At 41.6% G+C, this 19,890-nt stretch overlaps 1 protein-coding gene across 2 annotated transcripts in view; it reads right to left on the bottom strand.

The window, feature by feature from the left end:
* CHPT1 (choline phosphotransferase 1) overlaps positions 1 to 19,281 on the bottom strand; it is a 29,764-nt gene extending 10,483 nt beyond the window's left edge. The window contains exons 1-4 of one of the 2 annotated variants that reach the window (XR_011566658.1): positions 18,846 to 19,281; positions 5,712 to 5,859; positions 5,276 to 5,417; positions 1,265 to 1,349 (exon numbers count right to left, since the gene is read on the bottom strand). Coding sequence is in view for 1 of the 2 variants with exons in the window: in XM_019959886.2 (XP_019815445.2) it covers positions 1,265 to 1,349; positions 5,276 to 5,417; positions 5,712 to 5,859; positions 18,846 to 19,118 (648 nt within the window). In the remaining variant the exon portion in view is untranslated. The remainder of the gene's footprint in view (positions 1 to 1,264; positions 1,350 to 5,275; positions 5,418 to 5,711; positions 5,860 to 18,845) is intronic. The other variant, XM_019959886.2, reaches the window with a different exon arrangement.
* Between the last annotated feature and the right edge of the window lie 609 nt (positions 19,282 to 19,890).

Below are 19,890 nucleotides of genomic sequence, written 5' to 3'. Positions count from 1 at the left end.
CTAAATAATATGCATTTAGGTTTCCTCCATGTCTCTTCATGGTTTGATAGCTCTTTCTTTTTAACACTGAATAATATTCCATTGCCTAGATGTACCATAGTTAATCCATTTACTTGCTTCCAAGTTCTGGTAATTATGAATAAAGCTGCAATAAATATCCATAATCAGTTTTTTGTATAGACATAATTTTTTTCTGGCTATGCCATGTGGCTTGTGGGATCTTAGTTCGCTGCCCAGGGATTGATCCCCGGCCCACAGCAGTGAAAGTGAATCCTAACCACTGGACCACCAGGGAATTCTCTGCATAGACATAATTTTTAATGTATTTGGGTAAATACTAAAGAGCATAGTCACTAGATCCTATGGTAAGAATATGTTTAGCTTTGTATTTCTTACTGTTTGTATTACCAGGGGTATATTGCTTTGTGATTAAAAACAGAGTCTGGAATTAGTCTGTTTAATTTCTAGCTCCAGTACTTACTAGCTATGTGTCCTTGTACAAATTACTTAATCATTCTAAGACTTATTAATAAATCAGAAAAATGACAGTATCTACTTCATAGAGTTGTTCTGGGGGTCAGATGAAAAGAGTGACAGTAAAATATTTAAGAACATAGTAAGTATTGAATAAGCATTAGTTGTTGACAGCTGATATTATCCTTATTATTCTTCTTAACTCGACGGGCATGAAGTTTTGAGTCAGCCAATAGTGTAAACTTAGGTTGTAGTGAGAAAATAATTTTTCTTCATAAATTTCCTTCCTGTGGAAAGCATGAATTTGTAACAGTGGCCTCCTTGAGAGTCAGCTTTTATCTGAGGTCTCCAACCAAGCAGAAAATAAAAAAACATTCAACATGAGAAACTTCACTCATAGTAAATTATAAAAAATACAAGTTAGCATCTTTCCTAATATTGAGGGGCAAGTTTCAAACATAAAGTGTTTGACTGAATTTACTTTTTATAAATCTATTTTATGAAATAAATTTTGGCCTGAAAAGGTAGTTCAACTAGTGAGTCTAATTGTGTATTTGGGAAATGGAGTCGTTTTCTTTTATGTGGTAGTACATTCATGAATAGGGTAGTATAGTCATGCTGTAATAAGGTATATAGAATAGTAAAATTATAAAATGAAGAAAAAAGGTTAAGAAATGTAATGAATATTAAATGTAGCTCTAAGAATATCTGAAGAAAATTAACAATACAATATTTTCCCCAAATGTTTAAAAAAAAGTACTTAAATATAAATTTAAACACTTAGATTTACCGTGTAGTCCCACATTGTTGCTCCTCCAAATGTAGATAACACAAAGATGATCACTAAAGCTATCTGAATTTCAGTTACATCCACTCTAAAAAGGAAAGATAAAGAATAGAGGTTTGTAAATCAAATCCCTGAATATGAAGGTTCATTAACCATATATTGAAATCAAAGATGTAAAAATCTACATAGGCTTAGTTTATTTTTACCTTTAGTTCCATCACTGAGTCATCAATTAACTACACTGTTAAGTGAAAAAGCCTACAGGAACAATGTGCTCACATATAGGTAAAAAACTTGTATAGCATATATACAATTGCTAGTAACAGTTACCGCTGAGATTACAGAAAGCTTTTATCTTCTACTTTATATACTTCTGCAAAGTTTGAATTTTTAATAATAATCATGTATTACTCTTGTAATCAGGAAAAATTAATAGTAACATAAAAACAACCAGATGATTTAAGGCAAATTCGTAAACACTCTCAAGTCAATTTCATTAAAAAGTAGGGAAAATTCCAATAGTTTTTCTCATTATGTTGCTGATAGTCATTATAATTTTTGGTTTCCACAGACATTTCCCCTCTCTATATAAACATACTTGTAAAAGTGTTAGCCACTCAGTTTTGTCTGACTCTTTGCGACCCTATGAACTGTAGCCTGCCAGGCTCTTCTGGCCATGGAATTCTCCAGGCAAGAATACTGGAGTGGGTAGCCATTCCCGTCTCCAGGGGATCTTCCTGACCCAGGGATTAAACCAAGGTCTCCTACACTGCAGGCAATTATTTACTGTTTGAGCCAACAGGGAAGCCCTAAACATAAACTTCTTTTAAAAACGCATTAAACCAAGCAACATCAGTCTCTAATCTGCATCCTCTGAAGCTACCGATTCCTCTCTCCTTTGCTCCATAAACAGGTTAGCAAATAGTCCACATCTGTAATTTCCTCCTCTCTTCATATTGCTGCATAATCCACTACAGTCCAGTTTTTGGCCTCATTCTATTAAAACTGTTTAAGGTAAACAGTGACTTTCAATTTGTTGAATGAAAGGGATACATTTTGGTTACTATCTCACATAACTCCTTTCAATAGTTAAATCGCTGACCACACCCCTCTTTCTTGAAAAGCTTTGCTGTTTTTATGCCATGTTCTCTCGTCATTCTCCTGCCTTTCTGGAAGATCTTCCCAGGCTCCTTCTTCCACATCTTAAATGCTACTGTTTCCAGGATTCCTCTTTTCTCTTTTTAGGTTCTCTGAATATTATATCTATACTTAAGACTACCATCTATATGCCAATGACCTCTAAATCCATTTCTCCAAATCCATATATTTTTTTCTGAGCTTCAGATGTTATGTGTCTATCTCCTTTGCATCTCCTCTTAGATGCCCTGCTAGAGGAATACTTACTGCTCTGCAAATACAAAAAATGTAGGGATTAGATGATAAAATAGATCCAGCTATGGAAGAAAAGACTTCTCAGCTGAGTTATTTTGAGGGCATTTAGAGGGAAAAGGCAATGGCACCCCACTCCAGTACTCTTGCCTGGAAAATGCCATGGATGGAGGAGCCTGGAAGGATACAGTCCATGGGGTCGCTGAGGGTCGGACACGACTGAGTGACTTCACTTTCACTTTTCACTTTCATGCACTGGAGAAGGAAATGGCAACCGACTCCAATGTTCTTGCCTGGAGAATCCCAGGGACGGGGGAGCCTGGTGGGCTGCCGTCTATGGGGTTGCACAGAGTCGGACACGACTGAAGTGACTTAGCAGCAGCAGAAGGAGAAGGTGACTGGAACATTAATGCACAAATAAAAGGAAAATGTAATGACATCCAGTATTTGTAAGATCAGTGATAGGCAAATCAAGGCCTCCAGACTGCATGGAGAAATAGTCAAGTTAGTTGAAAAAGGTAAACTAAGTAATATAATGTATGGTATTTTGTGAAGAAAAAAGAGGAGAAGTACTGACATTTACTGAGCATCTGAGTCTTATGAGCTATATATACATTATACCTGTCTTTTGGGAAAGAGAAAATGAAAAGATTTTTCCACGCTTGTATTGAAAACAGCTGGATACTGCTATAGAAAAATGACTTCAGAGCCAACATTCTTTCCCCTACACCTATGATTTATTATCAGGATTTTGTACTCTTTTTCAAGTAACAGTACAGAATTCCATTAAGTTAATCTATAATTTTTCCAGGGTATGACTAGTGACCAGAAGCAACTAGGAAAGCTGACAGAAATTACAGGACAAACTTTCAGTAACTAAATGACATATACAGGGATTGAGCTAGGAACCTTGGTTTCACACATGCATCATTCATACCACAGAAAGCGTCATTCTTCCTCTTTTAAGGATAAACTATATAAATGACTAAATTTTTTTGGAAATTTATTATTGTTTATTGACAGATTTTTCAGGACATCCATCCTAGCCAATTGACAGTTGATACTGACTGACTTTGGAAGTATTTACAGAAGCTTGGCTGATGTCCCACATATAGATCCTTCTTATAGTGTTAAGCTGGACCATCCATGTGTATCCTACTCAATGCTCAATGATGCTTTTACTTTGATAAAGTGAAACCATACAGAGGAGGATCTGTGCCACAGAGAGTAAGCATTTTACATGCTTCAAACCCTGGGCAGTGCAAGATCTCCTCCAGTCCTTCACATGTCTGGTGCTCAACCACAGCAACCACTTCCCTAATGTTCTGAGTACTTCTGTTCCTCATCCTCCTGCCTACAATGCTTTTGCCCCAATCTGTCTGGCATATCCCACCCACAAGTGACTCATCTTTCTATGTCCAATTCTAGGCACACTCAGTCAACTGACACTCAACTGACACTCTCAGTCAACAGTAAATGAGTATAAAGTGTACAACTAGGCCAGGAATGTAAAATAATTCATTTCAGAAAGATTTTTAATGAAGTAAAAGTCAAAGAGGTAAAGTCTAAGTCATTAAATAACTGCTGCTACTGAACAACAGTCGTTAAGAGTGTGGGGTTTGGAGAGTTGAGTTTAACCCTGGCTCCACACTTTTTTAGAAGTATAAGGAAGTTACAGAACTTCTCCGCCTCACTGGTACAGTCGCAGTAATACCCTCAACAGGGTTAATGTGAGGAATAAATGAGAAAAGGCATGTAAAGCACTGAGTACACCACCAGAACCACACAAGTGCTCAACAGCTGACAGCTGTGACTATTCTGTAATTTAAAGTCAATGTGAAAAACTGCCAGTGGCTTTCACTCTGTTAAATGATCCATTGTTTTGAGCTTCTCCTTTCAGTTATCATTATCAGAAGTTTTTTTTTTTTTTTCCAGAGCTACTGCTTCTCCCAGGAAGCACTAAAGTGCTGCAGGAAAGAATCTGAAGACAGGGGAAGCCAAAGCTGAGAATGAGCCAAAGGGAGATGGCTACTAAAGGGTCAGGCAAAGAGGCAGCTGATGAGAAAGAGAGAGAACAGAGTTCCAGTCTTGTGCACTGTTTCCTGGTGTCTAAGAATAAAGCATCAGGGGCAAATAGTACAAGATGCTTTTACACTATCTCACCAACTGTACACCACAGCTGAGATTCTCATGACTACTGTTGTTCGGGACTGCTGTAAAGGGGTTCCCCTTTATGGACACACAAAAATTTGACCATAAAGGACCTTTAGATTCCATATCTCAATATTTTATCTTTTAGCCAAATGCTTCTTTTTTAGGTACTTTATATTCTTTTCCTACTTTATTCACATCCCTTATTTTTCTTTTTCTCTTGTCAATGTAAACTTGGGCTAGTAAGTTGGAGAGGGAGAAAAAATAAAATTATCATCAAGTATGTAACTATAACAAGAAGAACACCTAAAAGACTAAACCTAAGATATAACATTTATGGATGCTTCAATAAATTAAAAGGTAATTTAAATTCATGATTGACAGTTTGTTCCCTTTATTATGAATAAATGAAGTATGACAGTGAAAATGAATTTGATTATATCTTAAAATATACAACTTAAAATACATACTTACTTTCCAAACCTCAACACGCCTGAAACATAAGTCTGCCAGTGAGCACAATAAAACATGAACATCCCAATAAAAGAGCAGAAAAACAACCAGTCGGGGTGAGTTCCTAAGCGAACAGCAATTGAAGCTCCAACTGCCATAAAAACTGAGAGAAACAAGGTTTAGAAACCATTAAGTATTTAAAATAAGTTAAATAATTGCCACTGAATGTTTAGCAATGTAGAGTTTTAAGGTGCATAATCTTGGCATTAAAAGTAGGCAAGAATAAATTACTGAACATACATTTTTAGTGTATTTACAAAAAAATACACTTTGCAAAATTGCTCCCAAATGTAAACCAAAACAAACCAAACAGCTCAGTTCATTTCATTTTTTAAGCCATCATTAAAAAACAAACAAACAAAAAACAACTGTAGGAAAAAAATCTCCACTAACTTACCTGTGGAAAGAGAGTCGCAACCATGGTCAAAAAGTTCCCCTAAAGGAGAACAAGAATTTGTTCTTCTGGCTTGTTTCCCATCAATAGCATCCAGTGACTGGTAGATGAAGAGTCCTAATGCACATAAAAGGTATGTCCAGTATGGTGCCTAACATGAAATGTTAACAATGAAGACTGGTGAGTGACAATAAGCCAGCTTCTGTTTGAAAACAGCTCAACCAAGCCAACCAACACATTTGCTTATGTTCTCGCTTTATAGCACCTCAGCATGATATAAAGAACATTCATAACCCTCTTTCTACAGATATGAATTAAACTAAGAAATGAATTGCTCTAGATTGGGTAGGAGGTCACAGAATATATTATGGGAAGCAGGAAGTTAAACAACTGAATGAGGATTAGGACCCTGATTTTGATTCTTAGTCCACAGCTCCTTTAATATAATACTATTCATATATGGCACTGGATTTGAAATTATTCGGTAAGTTTCCACTGTGAAAGAAGAACTTAAAGACAAACCACAGACCCCTGCTTCCATTTATGATGGAATATCAGGGACTGGATTTACTCTCCCACCTTGGATAACTAGAAACGCGATCAAATAAACAAAACAACCATGTTCAGACATTGCAGCCAGCGCAGCACTGTGATCCCTGACAGAAGGGAAGTAAGTGACATGAGCCCTCCAAGTACTCCAGCTTAGTGCCGACGGGCAGTGTCCAGCCAGCAGTGCAGGAGTGGGGACCTGGAAGAGCCCAGTGATCCTGCTGTGTTGAGGAGCAACAGAGCAGAGCTCAGGAAGGTCAAGGCAGACAGAATCTGTGGCTCAGGGCACTGGTAAGGAGAGAGGCACATGTTGTGGAGATCTACAGAGGGGATCTTTGAGTCTTTGGCTGAGAGGTGACCTGTGCCTAATGAGAAAAAACTACTAATGAAGGCCAGGGAAAGAACCACATTCCCACCAGGTACAGCAGAAAGACCTTGTAATACTTGTGGCACTGGGTAGAGTTCTCAGAACTGTAATGCTTTAGCAGTGGGGATAAATTAGCCTTAGACTAAAGGTTTCTCTGATAGCCTTAACAGATGCAAAACCCAGCCTCAAAAGGATCTGACTGATTCCAGGTAACTTACCTATAGCCAACACAAAGTACATCTTAAAGGAAAACCCCACCAAACCTAGTACCCCTGAATGTAAAATTCACAATGTTTGGCATCTAATTAAAAAACTACCAGTCACTCAAAGAAGCAGAAAAATACGCTGACAACTAGGAGTAAAATCAATCAAAACAATCAGACCCAGGAATAACAGAGAGAGTGAAATCTGCAGAAGAGGACATTAAAAGTTCTGATAAATATGCCTCGTATGTTCAAGAAGATGGAAGAAAAGCATGACAGACTCCAGTGAAATTTCTAGAATGAAAAGTACAATATTTCAAATGTAAAATATACTATATGAGATTAACAACATATTAGATACTGCAGAAGAAAATATCAGTGAATTTACAGACTATTAGAGGAAAATATCCAATATTGTGCATAAAGAAAAAAAGGCTAAAAATAATTGAACTGGGCCTCAATAACCTGTGGGATATATGTAATTACAGTCTCAGAAGGAGAGAAAAGAAAGGGTTGGACATGGAAAATACAAGAAAAAATAATGGCTGGAAATGTCCACATTTGATAAAATCTATAAACTCACATATCCATGAAGCTCAGCAAACCCCAAGCAGAATAAGTATTTTTTTTAAAAACCCATCAAGGCACATCATAATCAAATCACTGAAGACCAGTGATGAAAAGAAAATCATTTAAGAAGCCAGAAGAAAAAGACACATTACATACAGAACCATAGACAAAAATGACAGAGCAGAGAGTCAGTGAACTTGAAGGTGGGTCAATAGAAATGATGGAATTTCAACAAAAGAGAGCAAAAGAATTTTATTTATTTATTTATTTTGAGAAAAAGGATTTTAAAACAACCATTCTTTTCTTTCAGCACTTTATAAATGTATTCTACTTCCTCAGGGACCCATGTGATGAAAGCAATGGCCAACCCAGAATTCTGCCTCAGAAATGAAGTACAGCAAAAGTGTTGAGACATAGGGTTTCAAAGTTAGATCTGTGTTTGAGTTCTTGGCTCTGTTATGTAATAGCCAAGTGACCCTGGGCAAGTCATTTAAACTTCTAAACTTTGGTTACCTCATTTGTAAGATGCAAATAAAACTTGTAGTTGTACACAATGAAAAAATTCTTAAGATAGTTCTTTACACACACCAGGCATGTAATAAGTGCTCAACGAAGTTTAGCTATTGTCATTAAACATTCTAAAATGATATTTGACATATCAATGTGGGTATGGCTTATGTGGCAGTTCTGCAAATAACCAATCAACTCGCCACCTCATTCCTCAATCTTTCAAAGTAAACAAAAGTTTACTTTGAACTTTAACAAATATTTCATCATTTGTTAATATCAGATACCCAGTGTTAATAGCTACACTGCTGTTGTTGTTTAGTCACTAAGCCGTGTCCGACTCTTTTGCCACCCCAGGGAATGTAGCCCACCAGGCTCCTCTGTCCATGGGATTCTCCAGGCAAGAATACTGGCATGGGTTGCCATGCCCTCCTCCAGGGGATCTTTCCAACCCAGGAATCGAACCCATGTCTCTTGCATCTTCTGCATTGGCAGGTGGATTCTTTACCACAGTGCCACCTGGGAAGCTCCTTTCCACTGAATCCTTTTCCCCTAAATGACAGAAAGTAAATAATCTACATGAAGATGTTCCAATTCTCCCTTCTTATACAGAAACTTCTTATATGGAAAATTTGGAGCTTCTCAAGAAGCAACTCCCAAAGGTCCACATTAAAAAGCTCCTGATTCTAACTTCTGATCTGGGAGCCTGGCAGCAGGTAAGTCTAAAGGTCAAGGTGTTAACAGAAATCCATGCTGAAATAAATTTGGCTGCTCCTGGATACCATGGTTGGAGGTGGACTCTGCCCCTTATTTGGAGAAAGGAATGAAAACTGGCTTGCTGGCCTAACATGACCTCACTAGAATATCAATGGAGTTAAGATTTACAGTTTAAATGGGGAAAGAGGGGCAGGGGAATTTCAACAGGAAAAGACAGAGAGAAGGGCTAAGCAGGAATGAAGGTAGAGTCCTTAAAGTGAAAGGTTTATTCATGAGTCCATGACCAGCTCATGTTTCTGGAACAGATGATCCACAGGTCATTACAAGAGAGACTGGAAAGGTAGTAATGTTATCTTAAACAGTACAACAAAGGACTTTCAAAAATGCATTATTTTGTTTGAAACAGCAATCCACAGAGACAAGGCAGCTATTATGTTCTTTTTATTACAGATAAAAGTGAAACTTAGGGAGGGGTGATAAAGTTCCATCAAGAAGAGAGTTAGACTGGATCCAGGAAGCAAACCCTAGTTTTATGACCTGGCCCATGAGACGAGATCTATCATATTTATTGCCCTGCAGGCTACACAGACTAGGTGTAGCTTCCCATCTGGATTCTTATCTATTCTTTCAAACCTGCTAAGAAGCACTTTCCTGCCCCCACAAATAAAATTTCTTTTTTTTTTCTTTTTGTTTTTTAATTTTATTTTATTTTTTAACTTTAAAATATTGTATTGGTTTTGCCATATATCAACATATATCCACCACAGATATACATGTGTTCCCCATCCTGAACCCTCCTCCCTCCTCCCTCCCCATACCATCCCTCTGGGTCGTCCCAGTGCACCAGCCCCAAGCATCCAGTACTGTGCATCGAACCTGGACTGGCGACTCGTTTCATATATGATATTATACATGTTTCAATGCCATTCTCCCAAATCATCCCACCCTCTCCCTCTCCCACAGAGTCCAAAAGACTGTTCTATATATCAGTGTCTCTTTTGCTGTCTCGTATACAGGGTTATTGTTACCATCTTTCTAAATTCCATATATACGTGTTAGTATACTGTATTGGTGATTTTCTTTCTGGCTTACTTCACTCTGTATAATAGGCTCCAGTTTCATCCACCTCATTAGAACTGATTCAAATGTATTCTTTTTAATGGCCGAGTAATACAATTTCAAGTTCAGTGAACCCGAGCGGTGGGAAACTGGCTGCAAGCTGAGAGAGACTTCCTTCCTTTTAAACCCACGAAGGCGCACCAGTCCACCAGCTGCCAGTTCATTCCCTTTCCAGTCTTCCCAAGACCACAGGGGCTGGACCTATCTTTTCTCTTCCCTGCAGTCATCACCTCCATTTCCACCCGGGAGCTATGAAATAGTTTGCAGATTATCTGTTATCTCTGTAAAACAGGCCCCAGTGGGGAGATCCTCTTGCCAGGAACAGCAGGCCTCTTCCTTCCAGGAGTCTGCTTTAAATGCGGGTCACTCCAGAAAGTTCTCCAGGTGGATGCAGGATTTCCAGAGCTATCCCAACTCAATTCCAGTTAAAAAAAAAAAAAAAAAAACTTATTTTCAAAAATTTCAAATGTAAACCCAGGAAAATCAGGGCATGGATTATGAATTATAGAATTATAAAGTCATAAGAAGGCAACCCACTCCAGTGTTCTTGCCTAGAGAATCCCAGGGACGACAGAGCCTGGTGGGCTGTTGCCTATGGGGTCGCACAGAGTCGGACATGACTGAAGTGACTTAGCAGTAGCAGCAGCAAGCAATATGTTAATGTCAGAATACTTCTATAGAAGGAGGCTATTACAAAAAGTAAAACTTCTCCAGATCATATAAGCTCCTTAACATTTAAAGTTTTAAATTATATTATCTTTATAATATCCACTGTATCTGGGAATTCCCTGATGGTTCAGTTAAGACACTATGCTTCCACTGCAGGGGGCATGGGTTTGATCCCTGGTCAGGAAACTAAGATCCCACAGCCATGTGGTGTGGCCAAAAGAAAAAAAAAATCTACTGTATCTTTTAAGATCAGAACTTTATAATACATCATAGAAATCTTTCCAAGTCAAGCATAAAGATCTACACCATTTGCTTACATGACTGCATGGTATTCAATGATGTGTGTAAATCACAATTTTAAATAATACCTTCACTAATGATGAATCTTACATGATTGTATGGAAGATTATATGTTTATTCTAGAAAATAAAATAATTACTAAGAAATAATCATAAGTTCATGTCATTCGGAGAAGGCAATGGCATCCCACTCCAGTACTCTTGCCTGGAAAATCCCATGGACGGAGGAGCCTGGTAGGCTGCAGTCCATGAGGTCGCTAAGAGTTGGACACGACTGAGCGACTTCACTTTCACTTTTCACTTTCATGCATTGGAGAAGGAAATGCCAACCCACTCCAGTATTCTTGCCTGGAGAATCCCAGGGACGGGGGAGCCTGGTGGGGTGGTGTCTACGGGGTCGAACACAGTCGGACACGACTGAAGCGACTTAGCAGCAGCAGTAGCAGCATGTCATTCAGTCAGTTCAGTTCAGTTCAGTCGCTCAGTTGTGTCCAACTCTTTGCGACCCCATGAATCGTAGCACGCCAGGCCTCCCTGTCCATCACCAACTCCTGGAGTTCACCCAGACTCACATCCATCGAGTCGGTGATGCCATCCAGCCATCTCATCCTCTGTCGTCCCCTTCTCCTCCTGCCCCCAATCCCTCCCAGCATCAGAGTCTTTTCCAATGAGTCAACTCTTCCCATGAGGTGGCCAAAGTACTGGAGTTTCAGCTTTAGCATCATTCCTTCCAAAGAAATCCCAGGGCTGATCTCCTTCAGAATGGACTGGTTGGATCTCCTTGCAGTCCAAGGGACCCTCAAGAGTCTTCTCCAACACCACAGTTCAAAAGCATCAATTCTTTGGCGCTTTTCACAGTCCAACTCTCACATCCATACATGACCACTGGAAAAACCATAGCCTTGACTAGACGGACTGTTGTTGGCAAAGTAATGTCTCTGCTTTTGAATATGCTATCTAGGTTGGTCATAACTTTCCTTCCAAGGAGTAAGCATCTTTTAATTTCATGGCTGCAGTCACCATCTGCAGTGATTTTGGAGCCCAAAAAAATGAAGTCTGACACTGTTTCCACCGTTTCCCCATCTATTTTCCATGAAGTGATGGGACCAGATGCCATGATCTTCGTTTTCTGAATGTTGAGTTTTAAGCCAACTTTTTCACTCTCCTCTTTCACTTTCATCAAGAGGCTTTTTAGTTCCCCTTCACTTTCATGTCATTAAAAAAACACTAATAAATTTAAATTGCTTGTCAGTTACACCACAAAAAAAGAACTATATAAAACTTAAGTATTTGGGAAATTTTACTTCTTCTAGCTACTTGAATTAAAGGATTAGAGAAACATTAGAACATGTGGCAACTGTTTTTGTTCAAAATAACTCTGGATCAGAGAACACTCATATATAGATCAATTATTTATTCCAGGTATCATACTCCTTTTTATTTGTGTGTTTGAATGAGCACACACATCAGGAAAAGGAAAAAGAGACTTAGAAAGTGATCAGTGAACACATTTCTGTGCACTGGACAAATTTAACTTTTGGCTCAGACCCTAGAATACTGGATTTTGGGGGAATACAGTCTTAGGTTTTTCTATAAATGAAAAGGCTAACCTAGGTAGTCTCCAAGGCCCCATCTTTAATATGAGAATAGAATCCTCTCCAGAGTAGGAGGTATGTTCTCTGGTTTTAAAACCTGCTATATATACCATGGGAGCTAAATAACTAGATGATTAAAATCAACTGATGATTAAGTAACAGGTTACCTCATAACTATTCAGTAAAATGGTTTCCAAATTTACAAATACATGTCTTGGGGCTTTTTTGCAGACTGGATAGGAGTATATACTCTGTACTCCACCTGCAAATGATCCTTGAATGAGCTACTTTACCTCTCAGTGCTTCAGTTTCCCTTTATGAAAAATGGGAATAATCACTGTTCTCAGCTCATTGTGAGAATTAAATGAATTATTACATGTCAAGTGCTTAGAAAAGTGCCTGGCTTATGGGAAGAGCTCAGTAAATTTTAGTTATTATTATTTCTGATACTATATAAGATACTTTTTGAGTGATTCTTAGGTAAACTTTTCATTTTAATACTTATGTCTTTAATCTATTTTAAAAATAATAATTTTAAAACTAGCTAGCATAGCTATCAAACCTATAATTGTACAGATATTAAGGCTTTAAGTCTAAGTTTTTAAGGAGTAGATTTGAAGTTTATGTAAAGAAAAACAGTATAGGTAATACACAAAAGCAAAAATGTTCCCAAATTAAAATTTAGGAAATACTGAAACTATACATGCCTGCTTATATGAATTTTCACACTTAAAAAGTCCTCTTTGCTTTAAATGGCCTTGGATGTAAGTTGATACAGATGCAAAAGATATTACATAACCAGTAACCACTGGGTCAGCTGGTAATGGAGAGACTTCAATTATCCAAACATCAGTTGACTTCTCTCTCCATAAAAAATAAAAACTGCGTTTAGACAAAGATCAGGCATGTGTGAAAAACTGTAATGCTGGTACAGTGTTAGAAGGTGGACTTTGTACCCAGTTGGGTGAGTCTAGTGATTTTTTTTAATATAATAAATTTATTTATTTTTAATTGGAAGATAATTGCTTTATAGTATTGTGTTGGTTTCTGCCAAACATCAACATGAATCAGCCACGGGTATACCCGAGCCTAGTGGGCTGCCATCTATGGGGTCGCACAGAGTCAGACATGACTGAAGTGACTTAGCAGCAGCAGTGATTTTTGAGAGAAAACTCATGGAATTTTAATAGACTGCTAATCTGACTGCTCTAACCTGTATTATGTGCCCGTGACACAGTTGAGCCTGTGACCAGAGGCATTTCGTTGTTTACAAAGGGAGGGTTCCCACTGGAACCAAGGCTGGGGAGGCTCCAGAGGCTTGGTGGACAGGAAGCCAAGAGTCACTCTCCATCCCTCCCAGCAGGAAGGCCCTAGCAGCTCACTGGTTTACCCCAACCTGTGGCCTCAGCTCAGGGCAGGGGCCAGCGTTTGAGAGGAACACACCCACCTTCTTACAATGAGGCAGGTTACCAGCTGCGGGTGGAAACCAGGCAGGGCACGAACACCCAACAGCGTTCAACCAACTTCAGGGCCAGAGGGACTTTCTCAGGACAGTAGAAAGCTGTACTTGAAAGACAGCATTCCTTCTCTTAAGTTTAGTGTAAACAGTCGTATTCTTTTTAAAAACCTCTTTGAGTACTTACTAGAATTCTTGTTGACAATGCCAGCCTCTCACTAGGCAAAGGGAAACAGGCAGGGAGGGGAGCGAAGAGAACCCCTAGACAGATCTATCGTCACCGTCAACTCCTTTGGGTACCTTCACATCTGTTTCGCACTGTAACTTCACAGAACCCAGGTGGTTGGCGCTTCTGCCCAGGTCAAACCCACCAGGAGCAGGATTTAAGGCTCCTTCCATACTCACAAGGCCATGTTTTATCCACACTTGAACCAGAATTCTAAAGGGGAAACAGTCTGTTTCTTGGGAATCAAGCACAGAAAAGCCACAGGCATCAGAGCTACTTCTACATCACCGGCAGAAGCTCCTTCTAGACAGCACTGGGATTAGGGTGAGGCCAGCAAGGCACTGTGGGTGCATGATTCAAGGAGGCATTTTCGACCCTCAGGGCTGTCTGTGCCTGCCTGCCTCACTCTACTCCCTGCCCTGCTTCTAGAACTTTCACCTCCTGCGAGGTATTTTGTTTTAGTATGAGAGGCCACTCTCTCACAAGAGTCCTGCCTTCATAAATGATGCTTCTTAAGTTACTGAACTAGAAGGAAATATTCTAGATTTCAAAGAAACCAAACCTGTAACAGAATTTGACTAGGTTATTGCCTTTTCTTATTATTCCTCCAACAAATAATTCTTGATAGTCCAAAGGCCACTCGAATCTGAAATATTTAGACAGGGAACAAACCATTTCTTAAGGTTGTAAATATCTCCTCAGATACACTTGCTTTCAATTCATATCATAAGGGAAAGAAATTATTCAAGGCCCTTTGACCCAGCCCTATGCTGGGCACCAATCTGCTATAAACACACTCTTAATAGCAGTCACATGGATTTATATACAGATAGCAAGAGGGCAGAGCAAAAACATTTACTCAAGAAAACCGAAAAGGGAATGGAGCCACAGTTTATGCCAGTCAAAAATAAGCAGAGAATGCTACTAAGCTGGAGCCCAAAGAACCAGACTCGAATCACCAAATTTTCTCATCGAGAGGGGACGCAATTCAGTTCTTGTTTTCTGTTTGCCCTGACTCTTGCATACTCATGTCAAAACTCCCTGGACCAAATTGATAAGTATTTAATCTGAAACAAGCTAAAACTGAATATGGATGGAAAAACATAATCTCCCAAGATTATAAATTGCTATTTCCTGCACGCAGTCAATAGTTTAGCAAATATTTACCAAGTGTCTACTTTACACAGGGCACTATGCTGTGAAGAATGTTCAAATAAATGGGCAATTGCTGTCTGAACTTAAAATATGGTAGACTGTCTTACTCAATAAGGACATACATAACCAAACATCACATCACACACATAACCAAAATAAATGGAGAAGTTCCACAGGAGAGCTACAAAGACCTACAGCAGAAGTATAGTTTTCCAGCTTGGAATCCTGGACTCAGTTTAAAGAGGTTAATTTATTTCCCTTTAGTTTCCTCATCTATAAAATGAGGATAATAGTAGTACCTTTTCATAAAGTTGTGGAGAGTATTAAATGAGATAATAGACAAAAGCAGTTTAAGTGAATGCCCAGCACCTAAGTGTGTACGTGTGAATGCTAAGTTCCTTCAGTCATGCCCGATTCGGTGCAGCACTATGGGCTGTAGCCTACAAGGTTCCTCTGTCCATGGGATTTTCCAGGCAAGAATAATGGAGTGGGTTGCCAGGCCCTCCTTCAGGGGAATCTTCCCGACAGGGATCGAACCCATGTCTCTTACATCTCCTACATTGGCTAGTTCTTTACCACTAGTGCCATCTGGGAAGCCCCAAGTACGTAAGTAATTCCCGGTAAGTGTTAGTTAAAAAGTCACTCAGTCATGTCTGACTCTTTGCGACCCCATGGACTGTAGCCTGCCAGCCTCCTCTCTGTCCATGGGATTTTCCAGGCAAGAGTCTTGGAGTGGGTTGCCATTTCCTTCTCCAGAATGTTAGTTATCATTGCTATTATTATGGAAGTTCATAGGATTAAGTAGTTGATTTGACTTCAGAGAAGGAAGAAAAATTTCCTAAGGAGGTAGTGTTAGGAATGGACACAGAGAGATGAAGTGGGACAGGAGAAAGAAAGAGGAAGGAGAAAAGAGAGGGACAAGAAGGAAAGAAATCTTAAAAAAAATTTTTTTTTGGCTGCACTGCGTGGTATGTGGGATCTTAATTTCTCAACCAGGATTGAACCCCCCTCTCCAGCCCCAGCCTCCATTAGAAGCATGCAGTCTTAACCACTGGACTGCCAGGAGAAGTCCCAAGAAATACCCTTGATATAGGAAGTAGTTCAATTTGGCTGGAGTAGAAAGTTCCTTAATGAAATGGTGGCGTGATATGCAGTTCAGAGCACCATTGCACAACAATGTAAATCACTTAACTTTTTTCTCCTAATTTCTCGTCATCCCCAGTCATGTCCTAGAATATCAATACAGTTAAAAAGTAGATCAAATATTATTAACATAGATATGTAGTGAGCATTAATCATAAATGGGTAGACTAACCCAAGCATCAGAGTCTAACAACTGTATGGGCTTTCCCTGACCCTTTCTGGAAGGAATCCACCAAGTCTGAAAAAGTACTAACTCTTAAGTTTAAGAATCAGAAAACACATTTCAAGCCAGGTTAAAGACATTCCAGGCCTCAACTTCCTCTTAATAAAATGTATGCCACTATTAGTTCAGGATGGCTGGACAGAAGAAATACTAAAATGGTGCGAAGGCCTTTCTAGGAAGGGAGAAAACTTGCCAGCCTCCTTGGGTTGATATGAGACACAAATGCAACAATGAATGTGAAAGCATATTACACACCTGATAAGCATTACATAAAACACAAGGTATTTTTCCTGCATATCACCCAGAAAAGAAAGAACTGCAGATGAGACGGTGGTGGTATATGGTAAAAAGAATCGGGCTTTGTAGTCAGGCCTTCTTAGATCTGAACCTTGTCAGACCCTGTCTCTGTGGCCTATGAACTGCGACGTTCCTTTTGTGGTCTTGCCGGGATATTATCAGACAGGCAGCGTAACTCCTGTAACGGTGTTTCCCCTCACGGCTACAGCCACTTAGAAACATGTTCAGGATCTAATTACATTTCAGAAACACTTCTCAGTTTCATCTTGTTTTTTCAAACTTTACTTCCTGTTTTTAGATCATTCTGATTTCTTTTTTTTTAAGTCCCTCAGATCCTCCCTATCTGCCACCTTTTTCCTTTTTTTTTGAATGAATGAGGCATAGCCTAAAAATTAATAATTTAACCTGTTCCATCAGGCCCCATCCCCTGTCATCCCTGAACAGAATCTCCTGGACTTCTCTGCCTGTCCTGCTCTTTGGAAGTGCTCAACAGATGGTTATTAAATTAATATTGAAAAGTTCATGATTTAACTGGCAAATAGAAACATTCAAATGTTGTCAGCGAAACCAAGGCCCAATAAAAACTAAACTTTATTATAGGTTTGCAGGACATTTTTCATAAAAGTAATATTTTTAACAGGTTGAACAAATTCTAATTTTCTACATTTATCTGCATGTAATATATCATTTAGTCCTCACTGCATTCTTGTGAAATTTGGCAAGTATTGGCAAGTATTATTTCTATTTTACATGAGGAAAGCATGCCCACGTTGTCTGTCATTCCATAGTGTGGCAAAGCCACATTAGAACCAAGCCTTCCCTTCTGGCCCAGTGCACCTTCCATTCTGGCACACTGCCTCTGGGGAATTCTGCAAACAGGCTTCCACTTACATTTTTTAAACAATATGTAAATGAATTGACAATGGGAACGTCTGCCGAAAAATCAAATATTAATATAACTAACATCCATCAATCTATGTTTAAAATGTAGGCTTCATCAAATACTTAAAAAAAAAAAAAGGATCCATGTATGGAGGGCACTGTATTCCTATCCAACCTCAAGTCAAATTAGTTCTCCACAGGATCTATACTCCCTGGAGAAAGAAATGGCAACCACTCTAGTATTCTTGCCTGGAGAATCCCATGGACAGAGGAGCCTGGCAGGCTGCAGTCTACGGGGTCGCAAGAGTCGTAGACAACTTAGCCACTAAAACAACCAACGAACCAGGACCTATACTCAAATACGATTATAAACGGAATCTCTATGTGGAGGGCAAAGAAAAGAAAGCAATGTCACAGAACGTGCAATGTAGTCTTTATTCCAGGTATTCTAAAAAGCCATAGATGGGAGTGGCCCCCTCTGCTTCCTGCTCCCCCCATCACACTCAGTCCAAGGGACGCTTCTGATTAACAGGTGTCAACGAAGAAAGAGGAAGTAGTTAATCTCTTAAAAGTAACTTATCTTTGATCAGCGCTATCAGTAATTACAGGATCACTAGCACAGCCTTTGAGAAACAGACGGTTAAGTATAAAAGTGTCCAAAGGGCATTTCGGGCTTGGTCAACCAAACCACAAGCCCTAAGGCCAGGCGGGACGGAGCTGGGGGTGTTCAGTGACCAGTGTGCAAAGTCACCGACTGCTTGTCCACCCCCACCCCCAACTTGGCGCAGAATGGGGCGGCGGCCAGACAGGCAGGCCCCTCGCTCGCAGTGGCCGAGACAGCCCGTCCGCCGCCCCGGGGGTGGACGGGACTGGGCAGTGACCTTGAGAGCCCCTCCGCCGTCCGGAGGAGGCTGGGGGTACACGCGGGACTGGGTAGGGGCGTGATAGTCTCCCGGCAGAGCGGAGAAGGCTCGCGGCGGCCGCGGCGCGGATGTAGAGGCGGTGTCCACCCCTCCGCGAACCCGGGCGGCTCTGCCGCGCGCGCGGGTTGGCGGAGTGCGGCGCCCCGGGAGCCTCCAGGGCCGCACCTGCGCCGGGGTTCGGCTCAAGGTGGGCAGCAGTTGGGGGCCCGCGGGCGGCGGGCGGTCGGCGGGCCCTACCTCCTCGGTGACCGTGGGGCAATAGGAGATGAGCACGAGCGTGGTGAGCATGTTGATGGCGAGGCCCAGGAGGGTGATGGAGTTGGGGGCCATCCACAGCGGGATCCACTGGAGCAGCCAGGTCCAGTAGAGCTGCAGCGGCGGCTCGAGCAGCGAGACGCCCGCCGCGGTGTAGCGGTGCTCCTCCAGCCGCCGCAGCTGCGCCGCGCTCAGCGGCTCGGTCAGCGCCTTCAGCCAGCGCGGCGCCGGCCTGGCCCCGGCGCCCGCCGCCATGGCCGCCTGCGGGCCCCGCCGCTGCGAGCGAGCGCAGCCCGCGCGGGGCTCCAAGGCGGGGACAGGTGGAGGGAGGGGCTCGCGGGCCCGGGCCTGCGCCGGCCGGGTGGGACTCGCCGGTCCAGCCCGCGGCCGAGGTCGAGGTCAGGCCGGGCCGCCCCTGGTCCCGGGGCCCCCGCCCCTAGAGCCGCCGGCCGCAGGGGGCGGGGCCTGGGGGGGGGGTGCGCGGGGAGGGGGCGGGGCCGCCTCGTGAGGGGTCCAGCCGGCGCGACCGGTCCGCCCAGGCCTCCGGGTCACCTCGGGGTGCTCCACCGACCGTCACTTTCTAATTGGCGCACAAAGGGCCCAGACTCCCCCAAGATCCCGATGCACCTGCCTATAAGGTCCGATTCTTCTCCCGGGACCGCTGGTGACGCTCCCCGGAGGGAAGTCTCGCCCGCGGGACAGTTGGTAGCGGGTTCCTCTAACTCGTGCGGTGTGCACAGCTCGGTTCTCTTCTTTGGCGAACGCCTTGGTCTTCAGCCAAACTGAAGGACGCCGCTGCCTGCAGACCCGGGGTCTGCGGGATACTGTGTGAGAACATGATTTTTGCCCATCTTGGGTCACTGGTTTGAGGGCCCCATCCGTTGGCCCATAGAGAGGTCCTGTTTGATAAATGTACGGGGACAGGATAGGTCTTCCTCCCAACCCCCAGGACTGGGGGCCCTGGCCGTGTATTAGCTCTAGAGAACCCTCACTTTCCGGTTCCAAAGTATTGGAACTACCAACCAAT

Source organism: Bos indicus, chromosome 5, assembly GCF_029378745.1.
Source record: "Bos indicus isolate NIAB-ARS_2022 breed Sahiwal x Tharparkar chromosome 5, NIAB-ARS_B.indTharparkar_mat_pri_1.0, whole genome shotgun sequence".
Lineage (NCBI taxonomy): Eukaryota > Metazoa > Chordata > Mammalia > Artiodactyla > Bovidae > Bos > Bos indicus.
Note: the sequence above shows the minus strand (reverse complement) of the source record. Positions and strands in the feature narration are given on the sequence as shown.